The sequence below is a fragment of the Orbicella faveolata genome, unplaced genomic scaffold (assembly GCF_042242905.1).
Source record: "Orbicella faveolata isolate gen_17 unplaced genomic scaffold, um_ofav_v1 contig_13, whole genome shotgun sequence".
Lineage (NCBI taxonomy): Eukaryota > Metazoa > Cnidaria > Anthozoa > Scleractinia > Merulinidae > Orbicella > Orbicella faveolata.
Genome location: NW_028301540.1, coordinates 30,112,501 through 30,136,168, shown reverse-complemented (window position 1 = coordinate 30,136,168; position 23,668 = coordinate 30,112,501). Strand labels below are relative to the sequence as shown.

The following is a 23,668-nucleotide window of genomic DNA, read 5'->3' as shown; positions in this document are numbered from 1 at the left end:
CCAAGCAGAGTGTGCAATGTGGTGGTGTTGGAGCGCGCCAGGACTTGAATGGCCAATTCCCTCTACTAGATGGTAGTTGTATTCATTATCCTGGACTCGCGGCTGGATATTCGTTTTGATGAATACAACTACCATGATTCCCTGCAGGCATTTCTTACAGAGAGAATCGGCCATGGCTCGTTCAAATGACGAATTCAACATGTTCAACTAGGGGACTAAGCACACGACGTAAATGCACGCTTAGGTTCTACTCCTACATTCCCGTTCTATGTAGGGGTTAAACACTAACGGGATAAGAGAGTCCAGGATAACATACATGCGCATGCTCAAATGAACCAATCAAAAAAGGACTTCAACCCCGTTAAAGGGAAAGGGAGAAATCACGGACTAAACTTGTTGGTTTTAAATTTCACGAGCTATGAAGGTCCAAACATGAAGGTCCATCCAACATAAAAACAAGAGAAGGGTTTCAGGCATTTTCATGTAAGTATGCGAAGTCATAGGACCGAAATCCTATATCACAGAGTGACACGTTCGGCTGCCCCGCTAGCTAAGGACCAAACGGCATGCGATAAGAAGCTTTCAAGGCAGAATTGGCAATGCAATATCTCTAAACACACTGGGCTGTACCCTGCGCGCCAGATCCAGTAGTTCTACCTAAAAATATAAGTTTTGTCTTCTTGGCAGTTTGGATAAGGAATGGAGTTTGATAGGGTGGTATAGCATCCCCTATATAAACTGGGAGCCATCAAGAATACCTTACAACTCATGGAAAGTAGAAAGATGTCGAGAGGATTCTCGCGAAGCAGACGATCTGATCCTTCTTTTTCATAGCTTGGACCAAATGCAAGACAAAACGTCAACTATGGAAGCGATGGGAGCGCAAGATAAGGCCCTAAAAGTGGAAACCAGATCGGTCAGATGATAAAATTAAAAAAATATCGCCAACAAAAACATCTTAACATTATGAAGCCAGACTGGAGAAAAGGGGACGAATTACAGGAGACACTACTTCGGGAGAGGACTCCCATGTAAATAGGACGGGGGTGCGCGTCAAAAAGAAAAGAATCCCTAAGAGGTACCAAGATCCTGTTTTGTGAGCGTAGCTTAAAATGTTTTTCACCAATTCTAAAACAACATATTATCTCCTGTCATATTTTTTTTTTCGGCTCAATACCCTAAAACGTACTGCAAAAGCTTATGCTGTGGATCTTTTGAGGCTGAAAACCCCAAGAGGCTGTTTTTTTTAATCCCTAGAGGGTACGACGAGTAACACCGTCCCTTTTATATGGGAGTTCCTCCGGGGACATCAGCATGAACTGGAAAAGCTAAGACCGCTTTTATCATGCTCAACAAGCTGAAACAGAGATGAAAGCTTGTCTGTCTAGGTTCAATGCTCTTCGCTGCTGGCTCAGATCGGATTTCCCATCAGATTCTAAGAATCTTCCACGAGAAGTCTGGAACATTCTGTGTACTTGATTGTTCCTTCCTAGCGCTTCTGAGCTGTAAAGAAAAACTCCCTTCAAGCTGGTAATTCCATTTTTTTCTTACTGATATTTTCTCTTGGTTTCTATAGTGACACCTGGATTCAGTAGCCGCGCGCCCAGGAAAGTCAGCGATACTATTTTATATAGTTAAGATACATTTTAAAGTGTAAATATTATAGTGTCCCCAATAGTTCCTAAAGCTAAATACTCTTAGACGCTCAAATAAAGTCATTCATTTAGTCGTTCGTTCGTTCATTCATCCATTATTACACGTAATAGACTAATTTCGATACATTATAATTCAGCCCAAAACAATAGACCTCGGTACGAGGCTCTGGGAATAACTGCAGAGTTTGTGGGGTTTATTCCCCAGAGCCTCGTGTTGAGGTCTATTGTGTTAGGCTGAATATTAATATATCGAAATTCGTCTATTTGCTGAGCTGAATTTGTCAAAAGCGGGAATACGGCGACTTCGTAACACGGAAGCCTGCAAGATGAAGAAAAGAAGCGAAATTATGTTTAGAATAGAGTGAAATGGAGTGTGGTTGTTGGAGGTCGATAGTTCCCTCAATGAGCAAGGTTGATCGAGTATTCAGATGAATTTTTTTAATATAATATGCTCAATCATTATGTGGCTACACAAAACTAACTTTCATCAAAGACGGTACGAAAGACGAGCACACTTCTGGACCCATCCTGCATTGCTAGAAGGTGCGATGCTTGTCCGTATTCTGTAGAAATCTGCATATCATGGCATACAACTTTTAGTAATGGCGTGTGTCCGATAAGAGAAGAAGTTTCCCTTTACAAGATGTGGGCAATAAAAGAGACCTGGACGAGCTCACGAGTGGACATCGACTTAATGTTGGTCTCCTTCAGCGGGGATTAGACCATATCTATATTGCAGGATATCTATCGCCTTCCAAGGAAAACAATCACAAACACATAAAGATTTCGAGATAAACTCGCTTTAACGCGAACATTTTCCATCATTGTGTTACCCCATTTTGCAAGGTCAAGGTCTTGATATCTAACCTCGAAAGAGATAAGCAGTTACGCGGTTCACAACGTACATCATTACGAGGGACTGGCCCCGACCACCGCGGTATAAAGAGACAAACCACCGCAAGTGCAGCCGAACAACTGACAGATTTCAATCAAAGAGTTTTAGCGCGTTTGTGTCAATAATATAAAGCAAAATATACAGAGCAGCTTCCATTACAGTCAGTCAAATTGTATGGTTACTTTTAAATACTTCTTTTGGAGAGAAGACCAAATAAGCCTAAACTGTGTAGACTGCACCTTCCCGGTTAAGTCTACTTGTGTTGCGGCACTAGTAGCTAGATAAACGTAGACACTCAGGACAAAAAGATGTTATTTTAAGAGTCGTTGATTAGCTTAATGATCACACCGTTGTGGCCATTGTGTCGAAGATATTGCCGAAGCCTCTTGCAATCTCCTGAATCCCAAGGTCTCAGAGAATTACAGAGCTTGGTTTGCCAGAAATAACAAAAAAAAAACAGTTATAGTGCCTGGCGTTTTCGATGAGTTAAGTCTTAAATATGCGCTATTTAGACATAACTATATCAAATTAAACTGTGTTATCATCTGTATCTTTTCTATGTAACTGGATTGTCCGTGTAGACAAGTGCGTCTAAAAGATTGTAAACATAAGTATTTGTCATTTGAGTGTAATAGGGCGTTAAGAAATAGACGATGGTAATTAACGCAATGATAGAAAAACTCTTCACTTACAAAGTCATTCTCGACGAAGCTAAAGGGATTAACTTCGCACATCAAACATACCTTAATTTTTAACGAGTAAAAGGGTGTTAAAATGATAAAAATGCTATCCAAGGAAAGAATCAATGAAACGCAATCTTTTCTTTCTTTTTTTTTTTTGCTGGTATTTGTTATTTTTTTAGTGGGACACATCGGGCGGTTTATGTCTGTGAGATTGTAGATAAGTTTTGTTTTATCTCTCCGCTCCACTCCACTCACAAAGTGCAAGGTATCAAGTGGGTATATTACGGGATGGATTTTATTTAGACCTCAGTTAAGTCGAAATCAAGCAGTGCTCATTTACAGGCATGGCTGAAGAATACGAAGCTTCGATTTTTGCTGTGGACAAGAAGAAGAGAAAACGTCGTGGTCCCCGTTTGACCGGAGTAAGCAAGCAGCGTAGGTTAGCCAACGCCCGAGAGAGAAAAAGAGTGCAAGCTTTAAACGAAGAAATTGAAGTTTTGAAAAGTTTGCTTCCCCTCTCGCCACATGATAAAAAGCCCACAAAAACTGAAGTAGTATGGCTTGCAGCTGCGTACATCGACGAACTAACTCAGATGTTACACAAGACCCCAAGCCAGGACGAGTTTAATGGCGGACCCTTGTTGGATTTTGATTCCTTACTGGGCGTAGACATTGAAAAACTCCTTGAATTGGACGGTAAGTGTACAATTGACCTTTTAGTGGGCAGATGGCCGTCATTTTGTATTGTCAGTAGGGATTTGACCCCACTATTTACTTTATACGCTCTGCCGGATATACTGGGTTGATTCTCGATTTTGTAGAGCTTGTAGAACTTTCTCGAATAAATTTATCCAGAGAGTTTTAGCTCAGTCAGTCATGCAACTCTTTGCCCTTATTTTAAGGCTATTTCCATTTCGGAAATACTGGCGTTTCTCCCAAACGTTTTTAAGAGTAACTTAAAATTAAAATACGCTTATAATTTCACATAAAAATATCTCTTTGATCATGTTGTACAACTTGTTTAAGAGCACTGCGCTCGATTATCATCATCATTAAATGATCTTTTCTCTCAAGAGAGCTACACCATGAGTGGGACAATAGGACGCGCTGATTGAGCTGGCAAAGATGGCCATCTGTCAATATGATCATCTCATAATCTCTATGGAGGGACGTGTTTTCCACATACATCTTCTGGTCGTTCTCTTTCGTTTAAAGCATTCCAGTCACAAGTTTAATTACTGCGGCAACGGGCGCGATGTTATCTGCTAATCAAAACTAACATTGAATGCCAAACCCACTCCTCTAGACTAAATTTTCGTTCATGTTTATTTTTCAGATTTTGTCCCCATTGTGTTTTAAACATTGACATAAAGTCTTCGTTTTCCCGTGTATGAACATCGAGCTGCGCTTGTCAAGACAGTGTTTAACCCGTGATCCCAGTGGCGTGAGATCCAATCAAATGAGAGATTACAACCAACAGCGTTTATCACTTTATCTACACCTTTCAAATGTGTTATTTTAGGATCATCTTTCGTAACGTTCTAGTTATTTTGTCGGATTTCTTTAATCTGTTTGTCTGTGGCTTCCGCTATCGCCCACTAGAGCAATAGAACCTAAAATAGACTACCTTGTGAGAATGTGAATTAATGTGCTTTCCAGACATGTTTGACAATTTTTTGTAAATAAAGTGTCCTTTTAGAAACTTCAGAGTTGTAAATAAACATAAATAAAATATATTACAGTGTTTAGAGAGCAAGCCACATCAGGCTTAGCTGGTTTTCATGCGGGTCCCGCTATCCTGGTCGAATTGGAAGTTCGAAATGTTGGTTTTTGTAGAGGGAGGAAAATAGGAGAACCCAGAGAAAAACCCTCGGAGCAAGGCGAGAACCAACAACAAACCCAACCCACATATGGGACTGGCCGGGAATCGCACCCGGGCCACATCATTGGGAGGCGAGCGCTTTCACCTCTGCGTCATCCCTGCCTCCCAAATTAATATTTTCGTTATACGTCTTTCTTTCTTCCCCCAGTCCTTCTATGACAACCGAATTGAGTACCTCTTGGAATGGTATGATGTTTTGCTTTCGTTTCTAGAATCTTCAGGAAGAGATAATCGAACAGGTAAGCCACCTACTTTGAAGGACAGAGTACCAGCTGATCGGAGCAATTCGGAAAGTTTTCGGAGCTAGATTCCGGACATTGCCGAGCACTTAGAGCTATACGGGTGAATATATATTTACTGCTATGTTGGAGAAATACTAAACAGAACTACAAAGGACTAAAATATCAATTGTATTCATGTTCTGGCTGCATGCATTCAGTCGTAAATAAGATTTGAAATTTTGCACATAACGAAGATATTTTGCTTCAATCGACGACTCACGCCCCCGTTTCACAATGCAATGCCAAAAATTATTTTGACTATTGCCACGTTGAAAACGCCAAGAATGTAACTATTCCTCCATAAAAACATCTCAAGGTTTATCAAAAAGATAGCGATAAAGAAGAAACTCGATAAATAACTAAAGAAAAACGAATTACCACTGTGTATCACCAAATTCTCACATACGACATTACAAGAAATGTATGCCATCTACTACGGAGAATTCATATTTCCATCTTAAAACTAAAAGACATTTTATTATAAAAGGTGTTTCGTTTTGTGAATATTGATACGACCCTGGGGACAATATCATTGCACTCACAAGTTTCACAGAGACGGCATTTTCTTAGCAAACTAGCTCTGAATATCAAAATTTGGTACTTATTCAGTCATCGAGGCTGAAATCATTTGGCCGAAAAGATCGATTTTCCAATGCTAATGCAACTAGCGGCTTGATGAAAGCGAATTGTTGAAGAATGTCCAGTTGAGATAATTGTGTAAGTCTAGCTGAGAATGCTTGCGGTTACAAACCACAACAAACAAAACATTAGATTCCTGCTTAACACTGCCAACTACTTATTATGTAATGCGGTTCTAATTCCATGTTCAGTTCAATTTTGTTGTGGTTAATTATCATAATTTTCCCATTTATACCGTCCCAATTAAAACCCTACTTAGTGTACAATTTTTTCCTTTAATTTTTGCATTATCAATGTTGATTGACTGCACTATGGTGATTATAGAAGTATTTGAAATTGTGTAGAAGCTACAGGTTTTTATGTTTTTTCTTCCCAATTAATGGCTCAGGACATGGTATGCAAAACAAATGAAACTTCAAGACAATATATTGAGTATTCTATTAAAAGCTGCACGATCTACACTCAAAGAGCTGGCGAGATAACAATACATACAAGGAGTCCTTGTTAAGTTAACTGCCCATAACGAATAGCCACGCGTGAAGTCGTAAATATTTATATGCAGCATTCTATCCTCGATTAAAACATTTGCAGTAGGGGGCTTTATTCACGGAAAAATAGCTGATTTAAAAATTGTGTGGGAGGAGACATGAAAAAATAGTCGGAATAGTGCGGCACAACACAGAAAAACTCGCTGGAAAATTGGAAACGAAAAATGTCACATTGCCCTAGTGGTTTTTGCGGTTTTTGCCTCGTTCTTTTCTCATCCATCATAATTAGATGAATTATTTCCGTAATAATTAGTACATTTATCAGTGTTACGTAAAAGGAAAATTGTAATTGTGCTTCGAGTAAAGTTTTCTTTCATGTCCCTGAGACATCCTTTGCTAATCTTCGTCTAATTCCTCCTTCAGTAGGGCCTATAGCTGCTGGGCTCACAAATGCGATTCCGGGAGGCAATGTATCCTTAGGTGTTTCCAAACGGCTCTTGTTATTTACAAATCATGCGCATTCCTTCGCTCTTGCCTGCAGGTAAAAGAAAAGACATGAAAAGAGGGCAATATGTCATCGCTCGTGTAAACAGTGAGCTCATCAAATGAAAAATAACGGGGGAACAAAACCAGAATTCAATAGGTACCAACTTATAAAATGAAAACTGTTGACACTGAAATTGACTCTTGCGTATTCAAAGATTTAAATAGTTTCATTTTAATTTTTCATACCTACGAAGTCTACAATGGTTTCAAGATCAGTAACACAGTACTTACGTTAACACTCAGCCTTTATCTGTATTTGCGGTTGAGATCTCTCCTGGCTTAACAATAGCATCAGTCCATTGATATAAGAGGCTGCCATCCAGATTATCTCTGTTTTAGAAGGTTCTTTCTGTTGTGGTGGCAGGGGAATCAGGCGGCGTAAAATCTTGATGTTTTTGTTCAAAGTGTGGACTCGTTTTCTCTCCCGCGCGTTTGCAAGCCTTCTCTGCTTACTAATGCCGGTCAGTTTAGGACCACGACGTTTTGGCCGGCTCTTCTTTTGGGCGATGGGTTCTCTCTCTTTAGGAGCAGCATCCATTGTGCAAATTACTCAGACTTTGTCGTAGATAGCCAGGCAGGCGGTCAATTTGTTTTAGAAGAACGTTCAATTAAGAAACCGAGACATACCAAAGAAATTAGAATGGGACAAACCCTGTGATTCGTTCCGCGTGTTTGAAGCTTTTCATTGGAATTGGCCGGCTTAACACAAAACGCCGGAAACTCTTTCTTACAATATGATTGATTCTATCGCGTTTAAATTAAAGTTTCTTGTCCTCGAGGATAATAATTATACCTTGGTCTTCATCTTAATTTTCCTTGTCTGTAAGAGTGCAATTAGCGGTCTGTAGAGTTTCCTTTTTTAGCTTTGTTGCGTCAGTGACATTCTGTTAGGGCAAAACGAGCTCTTTGCGCTTTAAGTTTAAATCTATTCTACAACGGCCCTTTTGTGATCTATATCTTCCCAGCCAAGCTTCACTTTAGTGCACGTAGCAGACACTTAATTAGCTTTCATACATAAGGTTATAACCGACACCTGCCATGCAATTGATCCCTAGTCTGAAGGAAGTTGCAAAGTCACGTTCGTGTGCCTTTGTAACGAACTGAGCTGTTTTATGAAAATAAAGTATGAACGCTCCACAGGATATAAGCCTGGCATTGTTAACTACCTCAAATCAAATTTGTTGAACAGTAAACAAAAATATGTAAATGTAAACATTGGTCTTTCAAATTAGAAGAAATTGAATTGTTTTCTGTTAATTTGATTTTTACCGATGGCTAAGATATGTCGGATCAAATTAGAACTGGAAAACACATTTTAGAGTTTCTTTATGAGACTTTTTTTTTCTTAGTTCTCACTCAAATACAGTTATTTCTCAATAGGAACGAAACTCAACCCAAAACTGCGGTTGTGTAGCAATTACCGAAAACCTTAAAGTATCCGATTGGATGTGATTTTTAATCTTTTTGAGAGAGGGTATTTCACGGCCCTAACAAATAAGATAGCGATTGTAAAGATTGTCAGAGTTGTAGCTAGGGGCGGTGTATTTGATTGGGTGGCGTAACAACTGAATTATTGCATATAAGGTAACCCTGCATTCCAATGCGTGTAAACATGCGAGAACAGTCTCCCATCCATAATCATTGATCATTCAGTTCAATGGGCTTACTTAAGATGAAATAGCAAGAGTTGCAAGTCTTCAATCTTGGCGACGTGACAAAAAAGTCATGCTAACAGTACAGTTACGAGATCACGATGCTTTTATTTAAAGAACAACTCAGTGCCTAGGGACATCAGAACAAATACTTTACACCCAATATGAGTTCTTTTCCACTCTTAAATATCAAGAAATATCAAGCAATCGCTATTTTACAACAAAAAAAAAAAATAGATAAAAAATAATGATACTATGCTGAGCAATGCATTTTATAAATATATACAGCGATGTTGACTGTAGCAATTACGTCATTGACACATTTGTATTGATTCTTGCATAATTCAAGAAAACCGCCTGTCACTGTATTCGGCACCATATTGATAAAGTCAAGTGAATTATTGGTCCAGATAATTCCGTTATCAGTCAATTAGCCCCGAAACACTCTTAATTTCGTATCTGCATGCAGTCTTCAAAAGCACAATGGTGCACAATCTGAAAGACAAGAAAAGTTCACTGTCAACTCGTTAATCATAAAAATTAAAGGATGATTGATCGCTCCCGTTCGACAAAGCCCCAGTCTCGTAGATATGCGGTTTGCTTAGCTTTATCGAGAACCAAAAGGGTATTTAATGTTCTCTAATGAATAATAATCGTGAGTCTTGGTATAAAATCGCGTACGCGTTTGTTTAGCCATGGGGACACGGTTGGTTTCCGTTGGAGAGGAAGCCGAAATCCTTGATTCGTTGATCGTACAATCATAAAAAAAAAACAACAACGGAAGCATGCAAAGGCATTGCGCATTTCTTTCAAAACATTTGCTACCTCAGCAAGAACCTGATGTCTCATAATTAAGTCCTGCTTCTCGAAAGAACCGGCTGTTTTGCCAACTGACAGTGCACAAAGGCAATCGTGAACGGACCCCGTTAGGCAATGTACACAAAGATAAATTAAAATTGTTTGAGCAATCTTTCAGCTCCAGTGCTCAGCTAAGGGTTCGCCGGGGTTCTTGATGTAGCACCAGTATATGAATGGCCAAAAAATAAAATTGGAAAGAGGTATGTCTCGGGCAGTAGTTCATTTCCGATGCCATTTTTATTTTCAATCCTTCATCACAATGTGATACGAAACCAAAAGTGTTTACTCGTAGGGATGGAATCTTTAAGTCTTAATTAATATTTCTTTGAATAATTTTCTTTGGGTTCCGAAAAGAAAAGAGTTCATGTTTGAATTTTCCCCAGCCTTCTTTCTGGTATTTTTTTTTATACTTGGGTGTAACTCTAGGCTACATGCTAAGTCGCAAACACACCCTCACAAACTAATGTCAACTTGTTAAGTCCCATTCATTCAGCAATACCAACCTTCGAAATTAAACAGTGGACTGTCGTCTAAGCTGTCAATTGAGTCAATATCGACCATTTCCAACTCAGCCTGCCATTGATCAGCGGAATCAAGCATTTTGGTTAGCTCCGTGATATAATCTACCGCTAACCATATCACCTCTGTCTTGGAAGGTTCCTTGTCTTGCGGAGGAAGAGGAATCATATGTCGCAATATCTGGATGTTCATGTTTAGAATCTCCACTCGACGTCTCTCTCGTGCGTTGGCAACTCGCCGCTGCTTGCTGACGCCTGTCAGCCGTGGCCCACGTCGTCGCGGTCTCTTCTTGGGCTGCTGAATGGCTTTTCCAATGGGCGCGACGTCCATCATTGAGATGTGGCAGTGTTTGTATGTTTACCGGCTGGCACACTCTTAATATATCAACGTATTCGTGAGTAGCCACGCGCCGTCACGCCTATGTGAGTCTTTTGACTCAATACAAAGGCTTCTTCAGTCGGTTATATGAAAAGTCCTACCGTTTGGAGTTTGTCCCCTGTGGTTATTTACGGCGCTTGTTTAAGCTTGTACCAAATTTTCTTTGACGCATGAAATTAAATTTTAGCGGAATTTGTATTTTTCATTTTCAAGCAAATTTTCTTCTGATTTAATGTTGTAAAGTGCCAAGGGTTAGCCATTGACGAATTCTTTTACGAGTGAGTCAGTGCCCCTGATTTCTCAAAAGGTGAGGTACGTATACGAAGTACCGCTATTGGAACTATCAAATGTTACAAACTATGTTTAATGAAATTGACGTCTTTGGAATTTGCGTCTTTCTGGGATCACGTCATCAATGTGGTTCAGCAAAATAAGTACACGCTTGCTAGCTCAGCAGGAGTTTTATTTACATAAATGAGAACAAAAACGTGTCTAGTCGAGAACTATATACAAAACCTCTCCTCATACGAAACATTTGCTATGATCAAAAATTGAGCCACATATATTTCACATGCTCGCGTTATCAAGCAAAGTGGGAATGATAACTGGGTTTTAGTCACGGTGAAAGAAGATTTTTGGGAGGCGCTAATTAGCTAGTTAAAATAACCTCAAAACTATAACGTTTATAGGATATCCACCTTGGTAGAAAGAAAGAACACAATGGAGACCTTGTGTCGGTTTATAATTAACAAACCCACTATACGAAGACAAAAACTTTATCCACTCAAGTATTCGAATATTAAAGCTGGCTTATTGCTAGGTAGCTCACTTCAATCTTCAAACAGTTAATTACCTTATAGTAGAAAACGTTATCTAATTAAGATATAGAACGTCTAATCAATCACCAAATAAACAGATTAATATCACCGATATTTACAGAGATAACATCTTGATCAGGAAAAGGTCCTGTTCTGTTCTTTGTCACAAGATAAGATGACTTTGGTTGCTGGTCATCTCTTAGGCCTAATCTAGACACCAAAAATGATCGTCAAATGATTGCCTTGACAGGGCCTAAAATGTTTTTTAAAAAGACAGTTTTAAATAACACAGCATGGTGTGTCAATATTAGTAAACAAAATTTCCATTTGATTTTAAACTTACATCCAAATTAGTCGGCGCTTAGTTAAAATCACAATTCTTGTTAGTAATGTTAATGGCTTAAGTCTACATTTTCTTGGCTCTTCTTACTCAGCATGCCAAGAAAAAATTTTTTATACTTATACGATTATACGTTTTATACGAACAGGTGTTTGCAAGAGGTTTTATAAGAATTCTTTTTATAGAGATATATGTTTACACTTTGCTTGAATAGAACAGCAAGGGGACACAATACCTCTCTCCTTCTTATAAAGAACTTTGGTTTTTAAACGCCAGGCATAATGAAAAATTCAGTAATTAAAAATAAGAAACAATGATAATGAAATTCAGACAAAGGGTTATGAGAATTCTTTCAAAAGCAACAAAACAAGATTGGACAAACATTCGAACATTCAAGAAACCAGCTTGTATCCGTAAAGGTATAGTCTATATCTTGCGAACGATTCAGTCCTGATCACCGTTGAAAAAAAAATTGAGACAGCTATTTGATTTCGTTTTGCTACTAAAACCAAGCGAAAATCCGTTTGAGCTTTCCCCTGAGTAAGGGTTCTGGAACGCTAGAAACATGGAAACACGGGAACGCTGGAACACAAGGGAAGACATTCTGACTTTTAACTATGCAATGCTGGCACGGTTACACACGGAACAACTGAGTAAATTACACGAAGGAGTACTGGTTGATACTCCAATAGTCTAACTGCCCAGAAAGATCCGAATGGAAAAATGGCAAGCAAAGCAAAACAAAATAACCAAACAAACAGTAATTAAACCGACAACGCCGAGAGAGCGAGAAAATTTGAGAATACGGGAATCCGAAGCACCTTCATAATTTTTTACCACCGAATTATGAAAAATATTGCTAACATTCGAACAGAACGTAGCACGTGTTGAGCTACGAGGTAGACTTGCTTCATGAAAATGTTTTTGTAATTTATGATCTCACATGTCCAGTGACTACATCGTGAGAAAAACCTTTTTAAACTTTATTATTAAAGGAGCTCAGTCACGGTGTTTTGTCTGTTTTTTTTTTTATTTTTTTTATTTTTTGGTCACGCACAAAATCTCCTTTAAATGGAAGGAAACCTGAAAATAATAGTTTACTAAGTTAGAAAAACATCAAAGAGATAATAATAAACCATAAAGGAACAAAGCTGGTCAAGGATGGCGAAGATTAAGGCGGGGGTTAACATGAAGGCCATATTTTTGCTCGGTATTATGGTTTGAATGCAAATATCTCATTCACGCTTCAAGCAGTGAAAAATCTCTCCGCTCATTTCACATAGCTACGTTTTGAGCTCTTTTGTTAATTTTTTGGTGATTTTTGGGTACATTTGGGGATAAATAGTTTTTCTCAAAGGATTAGTAAAATTTATGGAAATAGGACATTTTGAAGATTTGATGTTGTTTTAAAATTAGAATTTGAAGTTAGAAATTGGTAGACGTACACCAAACAGTTGCCCACCAACCCGGGACCGTGCCCTTTTGGGGGCAATCAACTGTCTGGTGGTGTTCCAAACCCCTTTTTATCCTTTTAATCCCTCTTTAAACTTCCTAACATTTCACTTAAATTCATGTGTACCCCCGCCTTAAGGTGGTATGGTACCCTCAATATGGACCAAAAAGTTTGTTTAAATATGGTGAAGAAAGATCAATTGTGTGCTGTTGCACTCAAGAAGAGAAATTAAATTTCTAGAGTTTTACTCAAAATGGTTGCTATGGAAACCAGCCACAGCCTTTTGAAGAGTGTTTTATAGTATTGACGCCAACACTTCCTGCTCTTTTACAAAACAAGAATTGGCTGTCAAATAAGCATATCATGTAAGTTTCTGTTTTGTTCTGTGATATGAACCTAAGTTTTCACAGTTAACTCTTATTTTCGGTGCTTTTTACAGCTTTATTTGGAAATAACCTTATTTTTTATCACACCCAGTGGACAAATCATCTCATGTCACGTGACAGACCTTAAAATGTTACGATTTTTTTGGTTTATATCATCACGACACTATTGGTCTTTGATGAGCCCAAGTTTCAGAAATTCTACTTAAAAGCCTTGCAAAGTAGAAATGTTGGTGCGAAGTCAGTCGGTACAAAAGTAAACTTTTGAGAAAAATGCACTTTAAGTTTCTTACACGAAGTATTAAGCATTTAACGAGCCACAAATAGTGGGGGGGGGGGTGCAGATTAGATCTCGGGGGAGGGGGTGCAATGGTTGTTCTATTTTGTAAAAAGTTACCGCAGTTGTGGGAAATATTCTTTGTCATAAGGGAAATGAATGAGCCTGTGATAGCAATTCGAGGAAAAGCTGTTCACAAATAATTATACCAATCGAGTTGTGCATGTCTTAAAAGTTTTTTTTAAATAGTTTCGTTCATATAAGTTAAAGAATAATCTATATTTTTGGTCACGTTCTTATAGTAAACAGTCGTTGCTATGGCCGTTGCCACGTGAAAAAACTTATACCACTATGTACTTTCCTTAAATTTCACACTCATCTGGAAGGAAATTCGGCAAGATCGTTTCAAAATGTTTTTGACAAGTCCTCAAGGGTCTTAAGTCTTGTATTTCCAAGAAATTGAATTTTTCATGAGCATCGCCATATTTTAGGGTACCATACCCCCTTAACACGGATTGCAAACGACGAATTTGAAAAATTTAGGCTGAACTTTTCAAAATGTGCAAACCGCGACTGAGCTCCTTTAATATTATGATTCAAGGAGTTCTTCCATCGTGTGGCTCTAAATGACAAAGCGTTACATCTGATCTTACCCATTTATGACGTCATGGTGTTTGAATGCTGGTGGTCAGGCCAAGTGTGTCAAGGTCCTTGTTTGCGCTAGACGCTTTACTCGTCTCCAGTCCGCCAGCAGCCTTGAAGGGTTACGGTGAGCCTAGTCCTGGGGTGACCCTGAAATACCTTGCCCTTTTGTCCAGAGGGGGAGACGGTAGTATGAGCTGCTTCAGTAGAATCCCACCAAGCTACGCAGGCTACCTCATCAGACGTCTCTGCTCTGAAAGGTGCAACACTCGGATCAGGTAGAACTTTCTTGCACCACCCGAATTAACCCTGAGTTAGTCAGCACCTCGCCTCTAGAAATGTTATTGAGTAAATGAAGGGCATCATGTGAACTCTTCGTCGGTTGTCAGCTAGCTGCGCATTTCATTTGACTCTCCCTCGTTCAGCCTTTTGTACACCAATTAAATTGAGAATGCAGCTAGAAGACATGGAAATCTTGCGCGGCTTTATGAAAGTTGCATGAAACTGGTGACATGTGACAGCCACTCTGTCCAAGGGTTCTCCACCGTATTTCAACCGGAGTCGAGCTCAGTCGGACACGAAATCTTCAAAAGAAGATGACATATGCTCTCTTGTAGGCTGCCAAATGTTCCAGTACGAAATTGTATTACTGACAGCTGTTCATATATTGACCCAGTTCATTAAACTGTTTTTCCTGTTTTTCCCAGGTTTCATGATGATACCTCAGTAAGATTAGATTAATTTCTCTAGTTGGAAGATGAAGAAAAAGGGATGAAGACAGCCTGGAAAACAAAAACGAACCTAAATAAAGCACGAAAACCGAGACGAAACGTTAGAGACCAGACCGCGGCATTGACTACTCTGACTGCTCCAAAGAGTCGATAATTATTAACCAAAGATGCTCAGTTCGTTAATGATGTCACCTGATAAACACCTACTATCTGGTTTCAACTGGGTTCCTCGAGACATCTAGATTGATCGGTTCACGAGGACAGGACTAAGTCTAAAATTCGAACTGTTTACTAAATCTGCGCGATATTTTGTACACCCTGTAGGGCTCACATCGTCCTCTTTTGCCCAGAGCAGATATCTATTGATTTTACTACGATCTTGAAGACGCTGGTTTTCCCACGTACTCGTGGTATTGGTTAATTCGCTGGCTGTATTTGTGATCAGTTTCATTGGCGGTTTGAATGGAAAACGTTGTGCGCGTGAGAAAGGTATGTTCATTTGAACGATGCCTTGGTTATAGTAATGAGTGATTTAAGATAATCTTTAACCGCGCAGTAATGCTGTAGAACCGTCTGATGGTCTTTGGTACTTGTCAGAAATAGCTATGTGTACTAGCCGAGAAACGCAGGACACCTGAATCGAATGGACGTACAGTAATCGGTGCTCCTCAAGCTGTGCTTTGTGTCTCCATGTGGAGATGTTAGGATGGCAGACTCAAGTGGGTACTTGAGTCAAGCGGCTTAGCACAATTTCATTCCAATTTTCAGCGGATATAAATTATTTTCAAGGTCATTCTCAAAAGTTAACCTCTGTGATTTCATCTTCTTTTCTGGATCAGTATCCTCTTGATCCAAGAGTTCTTCAAAACACGATTGCATGTTTAGTACGGAGTATTCATTTTATCCATGCTAGGACCGGCTCCGCGAAGTGATTTTAGGATAAAAGACACAATTCAAACGCAGGGTTTTAATTAAAAGGTAAATAATAGTAAATGGAAGCTTTGAACATCCTGTACTTTTCGAGCGTTTTTCAAAGCACGAATTTGCGTGATTCGCTTCGGCCGAAACGAGTTAACACGGTAGGTCATGATGTATTGAATTTCTTTGGTGGAAGACTGAATTTGAAGAGTTTTGTGTGCTTGTTCAAGTCAAGTGGAAAGCTCTCGAGCTTAGTTCTGAAGTGTTGCGATTAACCCTTCTGTTGTTGAATTCACCTTGGCTAATTAGATCAATTAAAGAAATGAAAGTTGAAAACCATGGCTCGATTCACTGTCAGTGTTTGTGATTCCCTGCTAATTCCTTAGACTCCTCCTTGTTACAATTATTCGTTGATAGTGAGGAAGTCAGTTTATAGAATGGATCGGTGAAGATGAAAATATCACATGATGTCGGCAATTGAGCTTTGTGGTGGACTTCGTGATCGATTTGTGTCGTTTTCATTTACAGTTTCACAAAAGGTATCTTCAACACCTTGTCTGTGTTGGAATCGATTTATGGCCTCTTAACTTAACTGCTTCAAACCACTGAGCTCTGACTAAAATTAATAGCAAATTCCACAAGACACCCAGTGTGCCCTCTGAGGTCTATACGGTAATTATCTCGTCAACAAGCTCGGATGTTGTCTTAGAATTTTGCTTATAGACTCGGATGTAACTGATCCCGGCCTTACTATTGGTTAGTTACCAGGCGGCTCCGATTTCCCGTTGTTCGTCAAAGGGCCCGCCGTGAATTATAATACAACCCCTTCCTGATTGACTAATGATTTAGATTTTGACTTGCTTTGTTTTTCGCTAGTTTAACTAAAGACTGTTCGCGGTATTGACGTAAACTTGCAGTGCTGCATGAGAGGTTTTAAGGTAATGCTGTTATATGTGTTTCCACTGAACTGACTGCGATTTTCTTTCAAATGGAGGGAACAAGAAAGAGAAAACAAAGAGCGAAGTTAAGCGACATCGACGTTTTGGATTCGGATGAATATGACTCCTCGCCCAAACAACGCGGTTCGGACGCTGAAAACTCAAAGAACAGTAAGCGAAAGAGGAGGAGACCTCGGCTCACCGGCCTCAGCAAGCAGAGACAGGCAGCCAACGCACGCGAACGGAGTAGAACGCACAGTGTAAATTCTGCTTTCAGCGCTCTACGGGTTCTTATACCAACAGAACCATCGGACAGAAAACTTTCCAAAATAGAGACATTACGACTTGCATCGAGCTACATCGCTCATCTGGGATCAATGCTTGTTAGTGGAACTCAGTGCCCGAATGTTGCTAAAGCAGTTGAACACTCAGGAAACATTTCGCCCACTTCGGCATCAAGAGTGTGTACATTTTGTTTGAGCTTACTTAAAGCGGTAAGTGAAACAACGCATTTCTCATAGCATGCAACTCATTGTGTACTGTTTTGTACAAGTTTTACAATTTTCTATTTGTTCATTGTTTTAGTTCGTCTAAAATCTCATATTATCATATCCTCATTTTGAATGTCCCTTTCTCGCTTACGTCGGCGTTTCAATCGTTTATCACCCCTTTCAAGTTATTAACTATCGGAAACCGTCTGTTTGCTCCCCGTCGTTCAAAAGATTTTATTACCACAAACTAAGCAGAAAATCTAAAGCTCAGCCTATATGTTAAATTAGTTCTCTATAAACAGTTTATTGCTTTCACTGTATGTCTTATATCTTGAGCATTCTTACATTGACTCTAATAAAACATTAACATTGCATATTAGAAAACAATCCAGCCAAAATGAATATGACTTCAGTGTGACTTGATGGAAGAAGTTTATGTACATTTGTACTTAAAAAGTACTCTTATAACACCATAAACTAACATGTACATCATTTCTATTCAGTTCTCACTTCGAAACGACTATTTACAGAGCTCATTCAGTGTAATTCGATTTTCTATAGTCACGACATCTTTGAATGCTTCGTGGTATACCATCCTTATTCTAGTGCTAATGGCGATCAGCCTAAAACTAGTTCAACCTGAGGCGTGGAGAACTTCACTGCACAAAAATCATTTTCTTCGACTGAACACGCTCTGATGTTTTCATTATCTAAATTGGATTTAGTTCTAATCCCTGTAACACGGCGAGTTTGGGGTCTTATTACTGTAATCCTCTCAACTGGAGTGCAAAGCAACAAAAGTGAATGCTTAGTTCTATAAAGCTATAGGCAAAGACGCCCCATAAACATTATTTTAATAATTACGGGCTTAGCATGATGAAGAGATTGTTTGCATACGTAAATCGGTTAGGGATTTCCGAAAAGTATTTATTTATTGTCACCCAGTGGGTCTATAAACCTGAGAAACTCCCTCAAAGCAATTTTACCATTAGCCCTTGTAGCCTGAAATTTTGTGAATAGATGAGTAAAGTTAATCAGAAGGTAATTTGCCAAGATAGGAAGATAATTTACTGAATTAGGTGACAAGCTTAAATTGAGATATGGTACCTTTAATAAAACGCCGTCTCTGGTTCTTAAAAGTGCATAACACACGGTGTTTTCGAAAGAAGCGGTCGCTAATATTGATGAGAATCCGTTAAGGAGCTGTGAACAAGAAGAAATAGCTCTGATCAATGTAATTAGCATTAGTTTCCAAAGCAAATGGATAAAACAAATGGCTAGCGGATTAGAGGAAAAAATATCATCACTAACAGAAACCTCTGATGTTATCTCAAATCCTCAGTTCAATCGGATAATCTCTGTTCTTTCGTTGTTGTTGTTGTTTGGCGTTGAATTGAAGTGTTATCCGCTTTCGCACTTTAGGTTATAGCCAGTGTTTTATAATGCAATATTTTATTTTGAAAAAATGTAGTTTTGTGCAGGTATTTCAGTGATCTAACGCTGTACTAAAAATAGAATGTAGTTTTTTTGGATTCGGTTTTTGCACGCCATTCGATCAATTTCTTATAGTAAAACATTTTCTTGTATCACACAAAATGGTTTTGTCATAATTTTCGCTATTCAGTGTAGAGGGGGCCGGCTAAAGACACTATGAATCAAAATTTTCAGTATTCCTTTCAAAGAAATTTTGCTTATTATTTACAATTTTCGAATGACTTGCTATGTCCATATCAATTAAACATTACTGTGATTTACATTCTTTCCTCAACTTAAGTAGTTCTTACTCATACATGTATATACATTTGGTCCACAAACGAAATCGTCTTTTTAACATTAAGTGCCGGTGAAATTTTGCTAGGGTCAGAGTTGTTCATGACCTATTCCTCGCAGCTCATTACTCTCTGACCAAGAACTCAAATAGTTAATGATTTTAGGGTTTCAAAATATTTCCTTTCCTGAAAAGGGTAGACAAACATTCTGTTTAACGGAGGGGTTTTTGCAAAACAATTTGATATTTATGATAAATAATAAAATTCAGAAATGACTGGCGCGCTGTCGTGATATGCTAATTGCTTTTAGGCCGTTCAATTACGTGCCAGAATTGTTCAGACTGTAATATACTGCTGTGAATTATGCAAGGAGATCTATTTTATAACCCTTAATGTGCTTTTAATAGAACTCGAATGTGCAGGAGATCAGAGATTATTCCGGCAATTCAGTTAACGTTTTCAAGATGGAACGATGTCTTCGCTTCGTTTTTAAACACTTTAACTGAATTTTTAAGTTCCGTATGTAGATATTTACTAGAGGATAGAATTTTGTTTCAAGGATTAACATTTTATATGGAGGTAATAAGCTCCCAGGTGTTTGTAAAGCGGTCAAATGTTATTGCCGGGCCATAATTGCCTTTTTTCCGGTTTTCTCCTCTTTAGACACTAGTTTATCGATATCATTTTTGGCATGCCGCTCCCTTGATGTTAAGCGGTAGCCTTTGAAAAGACAACCTCTTCGACATCAGTGCAGCATATGTTAAAGTGATTATTTTGATAATTACCAAGAATCCTGGAAGGAAACTTGGAAGCAGCGCAACACATACCAAGCCTCACGCCATCTTAATGCTAAGAGACAATCTTGCACAGTAGTAGAGTGCACCCTTAATATGACCCACAACTGTTTTTCGTCCATTATAATCACTGAGTACCACTTTTTTTCGGGCAGAAGGCCATTGCCAGAGCTTCAACAACATTGAACGAAACTATCACGCGAAGCCTCCTTGGTTTGTTCTCAGGCGTCTCTCCTCAGTCGAAGACTGAAGACCCGCGCACCCTGTTTCACACTCTTTATTGCCTCCAGTAAACAGGGCAAGCTTCTTCACTGCGTTCTGACAGAGTCTGCATGTTTGTTACATTGTAATTTCACTTCGTTGCTTTTCTCTAACTGACGTTTCCTTAATTTGCTTTCTTTTCATTAAAGGTTTCAAAAGAGGAAGGTCCAAATAACAGACTACATGTGCAGGGAAAATAACTATTGATATTATATCCCAGGAGTTTTGTTTTTACATGCTCAGCAGTACAAGAGGGAGAACTGGAAGAAACCTGACGGAAAAGAAATCACATTACAGTTAAAATGCTTGTAATATATAAGTAGAGTAAATCACTGAAGAGTTTTATTGTCCTCTCTAAAGTCACTCGTCACCATAGCTAACATGTGAATAGCGCATGTTTCAGTTGTAAGCAGCTTACTTCAATTTTTTTTAACACAAACAAACAATCGTCTCTCAGTCGTAAAAGCTATTGCGTTAGTTATCGTGCGTTTAATGAAGTGGTAACATGACACATGTTTTCTTAAGAATTCTAAGCCTTCGATTTGAAATTGAGGCGGTTTTAAATATCAGTAAACGAAGTTTTTTCCTTTAGAGACAAGCTGTGGCAAAACCTAAGTGTGATATGTTCGTGGAATTTATCGGAGTAAGGAATTGAAACTTTTCTTGTGGCTAGAGCTCTGTAGCGAATCTGTTTGTAAAACAGTTGCTATGTATCAGTTGTAGTAAATTGGGTTTGATTGACACAACGTAAAAACCGCAGTTTTGTCTAAACTTTTAGTCGCTTTTATAGAGTTCCCCTCAATTAAGAATGATTTAAATCAAGTAAAATGCCGACACTCGTGTACCAAGCACTGGTGGTTCAGTGGTAGAATTCTCGCCTGCCACGCGGGAGGCCCGGGTTCGATTCCCGGCCAGTGCATTCACTTTTCTGAGTGAAAAAGTGCGTGATATACTTGCATGACAAAAACTGGGAGGTCACGTTCAAGCTCGGCTTTCGACCTAAAAAAATTGTGACTTCCCTTAGCTTAGCACTCTCAATCACTTTAACCTGTCCACTTAACTCTTTATTACTCTTTGTTACTCCTGTTACTCTTCTTTTCCTTTTGTGTAAAGATTAACAGTTCTTGTTTGTAAGTTGAAGCGTTTTGGAGGGAAAACTTACGGCAATAGTTTGTGACTCTTAAAAGTTATAATAATTCCAAAAATAACTCCATTCCACGACTATTAAATAACTCCAATTTTGAGTTTACATAACTCCTTTTTAGAGTTAATCTAACTCCCCAAAATAACTTTAAGACTTATAACTCCTTGAAAATTTGTGAGTAGTGGTTCATGTTTCTAAAGCCGTTGTTCCCAAAAACGTTCTTGAAGAAGAAACCCTTTTCAAAAATACTTTAAAGTACAATTGAGAGTTCGGGCTTCGGTTCAAAAACGTGACATATAGTAGCTGATTTTAAGTGCTAAACGAAAATTACAGCTCTTTCTGTCAACAAGGTTAAAGAATTTCACCCTCAGAATGGTTTCGAGGTTGCAGACCGCGATATTTAGTCTCCGGCGATTGAAATACAGTGGGGCCTTCACTAAAGGCTACCTCTCTACAACGGACACTTAACTGTCCATACATTGACCCTTATTTTAATTTCTCTGCGACAGTCACCTCTTCCAGCTTCTCTTACTAACGCTTGGGACACAACTGAAAAATGTTCGGAAACTCAAACTATAATTTTTGGTGGAATGGAAAGTGCCCTTAGAGGGGCCCTTAGACTTTCGTTCGAAGGAAAATGCAACTGTCCTTAACACGAATGAAAACACGTGCATGTGATGATTCAGTGGTAGAATTCTCGCCTGCCACGCGGTGGGCCGGGGTTAATTCGATTCCCAGTCCGTGCAAAATCTTAGGGGTATTTTCATTTGTAAAAAACTGATAAAACAGCAAAACAAAAGGGGAAACCGAGATCGAACCGGTGACCTCTCGACCTGCAGTCGAATGCTCCACTACTGAGCTATCAGGCCCCCTAACTGTATAATAATGAACAATTAGATTATAATCTCGGGATTTCAATTAGTTGATAGTTACCAAACCAACAGTCCTCTTGCCGCACTCACCGGTTGTATTCAGACAAGCACTGGTGGTTCAGTGGTAGAATTCTCGTCTACCACGCGGGAGGCCCGGGTTCGATTCCCGGCCAGTGCAGCTTTTTGCCTCACCACTCACCGGGGCGGTCAGGGGGCGCACTAGGGCCTCTGAACGAAAGAAAAATAAAGATGACGGGTAACAATCGCACCACTGGACCGATTAATCGAGATTTAAAGTTACTTAACTCATATATTCAAACTTAAAAATGTTAGGTATAAAATCGGTCTGTTAATGATCGATTGTTGTTTTTTTCGAATTTGCAAATTGCGTGTGACCTTTTGTTGATCATAAAATACGACTTAACATTGTCACAGTACATAAATTTTCCTTGTCTAGAGTTGACTGAATGGAAGACCTGCATGAACAGGAAGGTAACGCTAAAGCTTGAAAAATGTTATAGCATGCAATGTCCGATAATTACCCTGGGAAACTTTCTGTGTTCAAACCACTCGACGTAAAATGCAGTATTGTTGTGTGCATGCTGTAGGAATGACGTCAGCGTTTGGCAAACATTATTTTTGGCATGTTTTGCTGGAAGAAATGTCTAATCCATTTCCTACTTGCTATAACACTGTGAAGCAATTAATTTACTAATTTCAGCATCTATTTCAGTAGTACCTAAAGGTGCAGTATTACACAATATGACGAAAAATCCATTTATCGTAAGCAATTAAAAACAGTTAATTTGATTCTAGGACTGAAACTCTTTTAACAACTGCAAATACACTCTTAATTTTTTATAAGAATATTGTTTTTCCGAACGAGGCTGAACATTCTTATTTTTCTGTCGATTTTAGGATGAAAATATTCTTGTTAATATTCTATTTCTGTTTTCGAAGGTTTCTGTCTGGATGGTAATAGAGTAATTTTGGAGTTAGCCCACAGGCGAATATACAGCTAGCCGGCTGTTGTTTTTGCTTTTTGGCCAGTTTTGCCGTTTAAAGACACGTAATTGTGCTGTATTTACAAATTGTCAACCCAAAATATTATATTCTTTTCAAAATCTGAGCCTCGGTTTAATTCTTAAAAAATTTAGCAAATTTCAGCCTCGATATTCTTGTAAAACATATTCTTATAAAGAATAAAGAGTGTATACCTATTATAGTATATTCTGATGGCTTGATGTTTGAGTCTCTTTGCAAGTTTCTTAGTGTTGAGCAAAGTGTTACTAACTGAATAATAAAAGATAGGAGGGTCTTTCCAAGACCAAAATGAAGCCCCCTATCTCAACCGAAAGGTT

At 38.8% G+C, this 23,668-nt stretch overlaps 3 protein-coding genes and 2 non-coding genes across 6 annotated transcripts; 4 read left to right on the top strand and 1 right to left on the bottom strand.

Annotated features, from left to right (window-relative positions):
• Window positions 1-3,341: 3,341 nt before the first annotated feature.
• LOC110054241 (transcription factor 15-like) lies at window positions 3,342-4,919 on the top strand. The gene is made up of 2 exons (XM_020760593.2): window positions 3,342-3,929; window positions 4,570-4,919. Exons 1-2 carry the CDS (start codon window positions 3,578-3,580, stop codon window positions 4,590-4,592), a joined length of 375 nt encoding a protein of 124 aa, XP_020616252.1. The 5' UTR covers window positions 3,342-3,577; the 3' UTR covers window positions 4,593-4,919.
• A 3,890-nt stretch (window positions 4,920-8,809) lies between these two features.
• LOC110054420 (transcription factor ATOH7-like) lies at window positions 8,810-10,444 on the bottom strand. The gene is made up of 2 exons (XM_020760816.2): window positions 10,083-10,444; window positions 8,810-9,216 (listed from the first exon to the last, which is right to left on the bottom strand). Exons 1-2 carry the CDS (start codon window positions 10,429-10,431, stop codon window positions 9,194-9,196), a joined length of 372 nt encoding a protein of 123 aa, XP_020616475.1. The 5' UTR covers window positions 10,432-10,444; the 3' UTR covers window positions 8,810-9,193.
• Window positions 10,445-15,338: 4,894 nt separating this feature from the next.
• On the top strand, window positions 15,339-21,048 carry LOC110054418 (transcription factor 15-like). Of its 2 annotated transcripts, none has more exons than XM_020760813.2 (3): window positions 15,339-15,609; window positions 17,033-17,470; window positions 20,441-21,048. In XM_020760813.2, the coding sequence occupies exons 1-3, from the start codon at window positions 15,583-15,585 to the stop codon at window positions 20,489-20,491; spliced, it is 516 nt and encodes a 171-aa protein (XP_020616472.1). In that variant the 5' UTR covers window positions 15,339-15,582; the 3' UTR covers window positions 20,492-21,048. The 2 variants fall into 2 exon arrangements, with proteins under 2 accessions (XP_020616472.1, XP_020616473.1); XM_020760814.2 differs by having other exon boundaries at window positions 16,915-17,470.
• A 91-nt stretch (window positions 21,049-21,139) lies between these two features.
• Window positions 21,140-21,210, top strand: Trnag-gcc (transfer RNA glycine (anticodon GCC)). Its single transcript has one exon. It is a non-coding gene; the product is annotated as a tRNA-Gly (tRNA).
• A 1,204-nt stretch (window positions 21,211-22,414) lies between these two features.
• Trnag-acc (transfer RNA glycine (anticodon ACC)) lies at window positions 22,415-22,485 on the top strand. Its single transcript has one exon. It is a non-coding gene; the product is annotated as a tRNA-Gly (tRNA).
• Window positions 22,486-23,668: the final 1,183 nt, after the last annotated feature.

Bases quoted from the DNA above. Each gene is read 5' to 3' on its own strand.
- LOC110054241 (XM_020760593.2), top strand. From the start codon at position 3,578: ATGGCTGAAGAATACGAAGCTTCGATTTTTGCTGTGGACAAGAAGAAG. The intron at 3,930-4,569 runs GTAAGTGTACAA...TTTATTTTTCAG, and splicing joins AAAACTCCTTGAATTGGACG to ATTTTGTCCCCATTGTGTTT.
- LOC110054420 (XM_020760816.2), bottom strand. From the start codon at position 10,431: ATGATGGACGTCGCGCCCATTGGAAAAGCCATTCAGCAGCCCAAGAAG. The intron at 9,217-10,082 runs GTTGGTATTGCT...CTTGTCTTTCAG, and splicing joins TCCACTGTTTAATTTCGAAG to ATTGTGCACCATTGTGCTTT.
- LOC110054418 (XM_020760813.2), top strand. From the start codon at position 15,583: ATGGAAAACGTTGTGCGCGTGAGAAAG. The intron at 15,610-17,032 runs GTATGTTCATTT...TTTCAAATGGAG, and splicing joins ACGTTGTGCGCGTGAGAAAG to GGAACAAGAAAGAGAAAACA. The intron at 17,471-20,440 runs GTAAGTGAAACA...TTTTCATTAAAG, and splicing joins GTTTGAGCTTACTTAAAGCG to GTTTCAAAAGAGGAAGGTCC.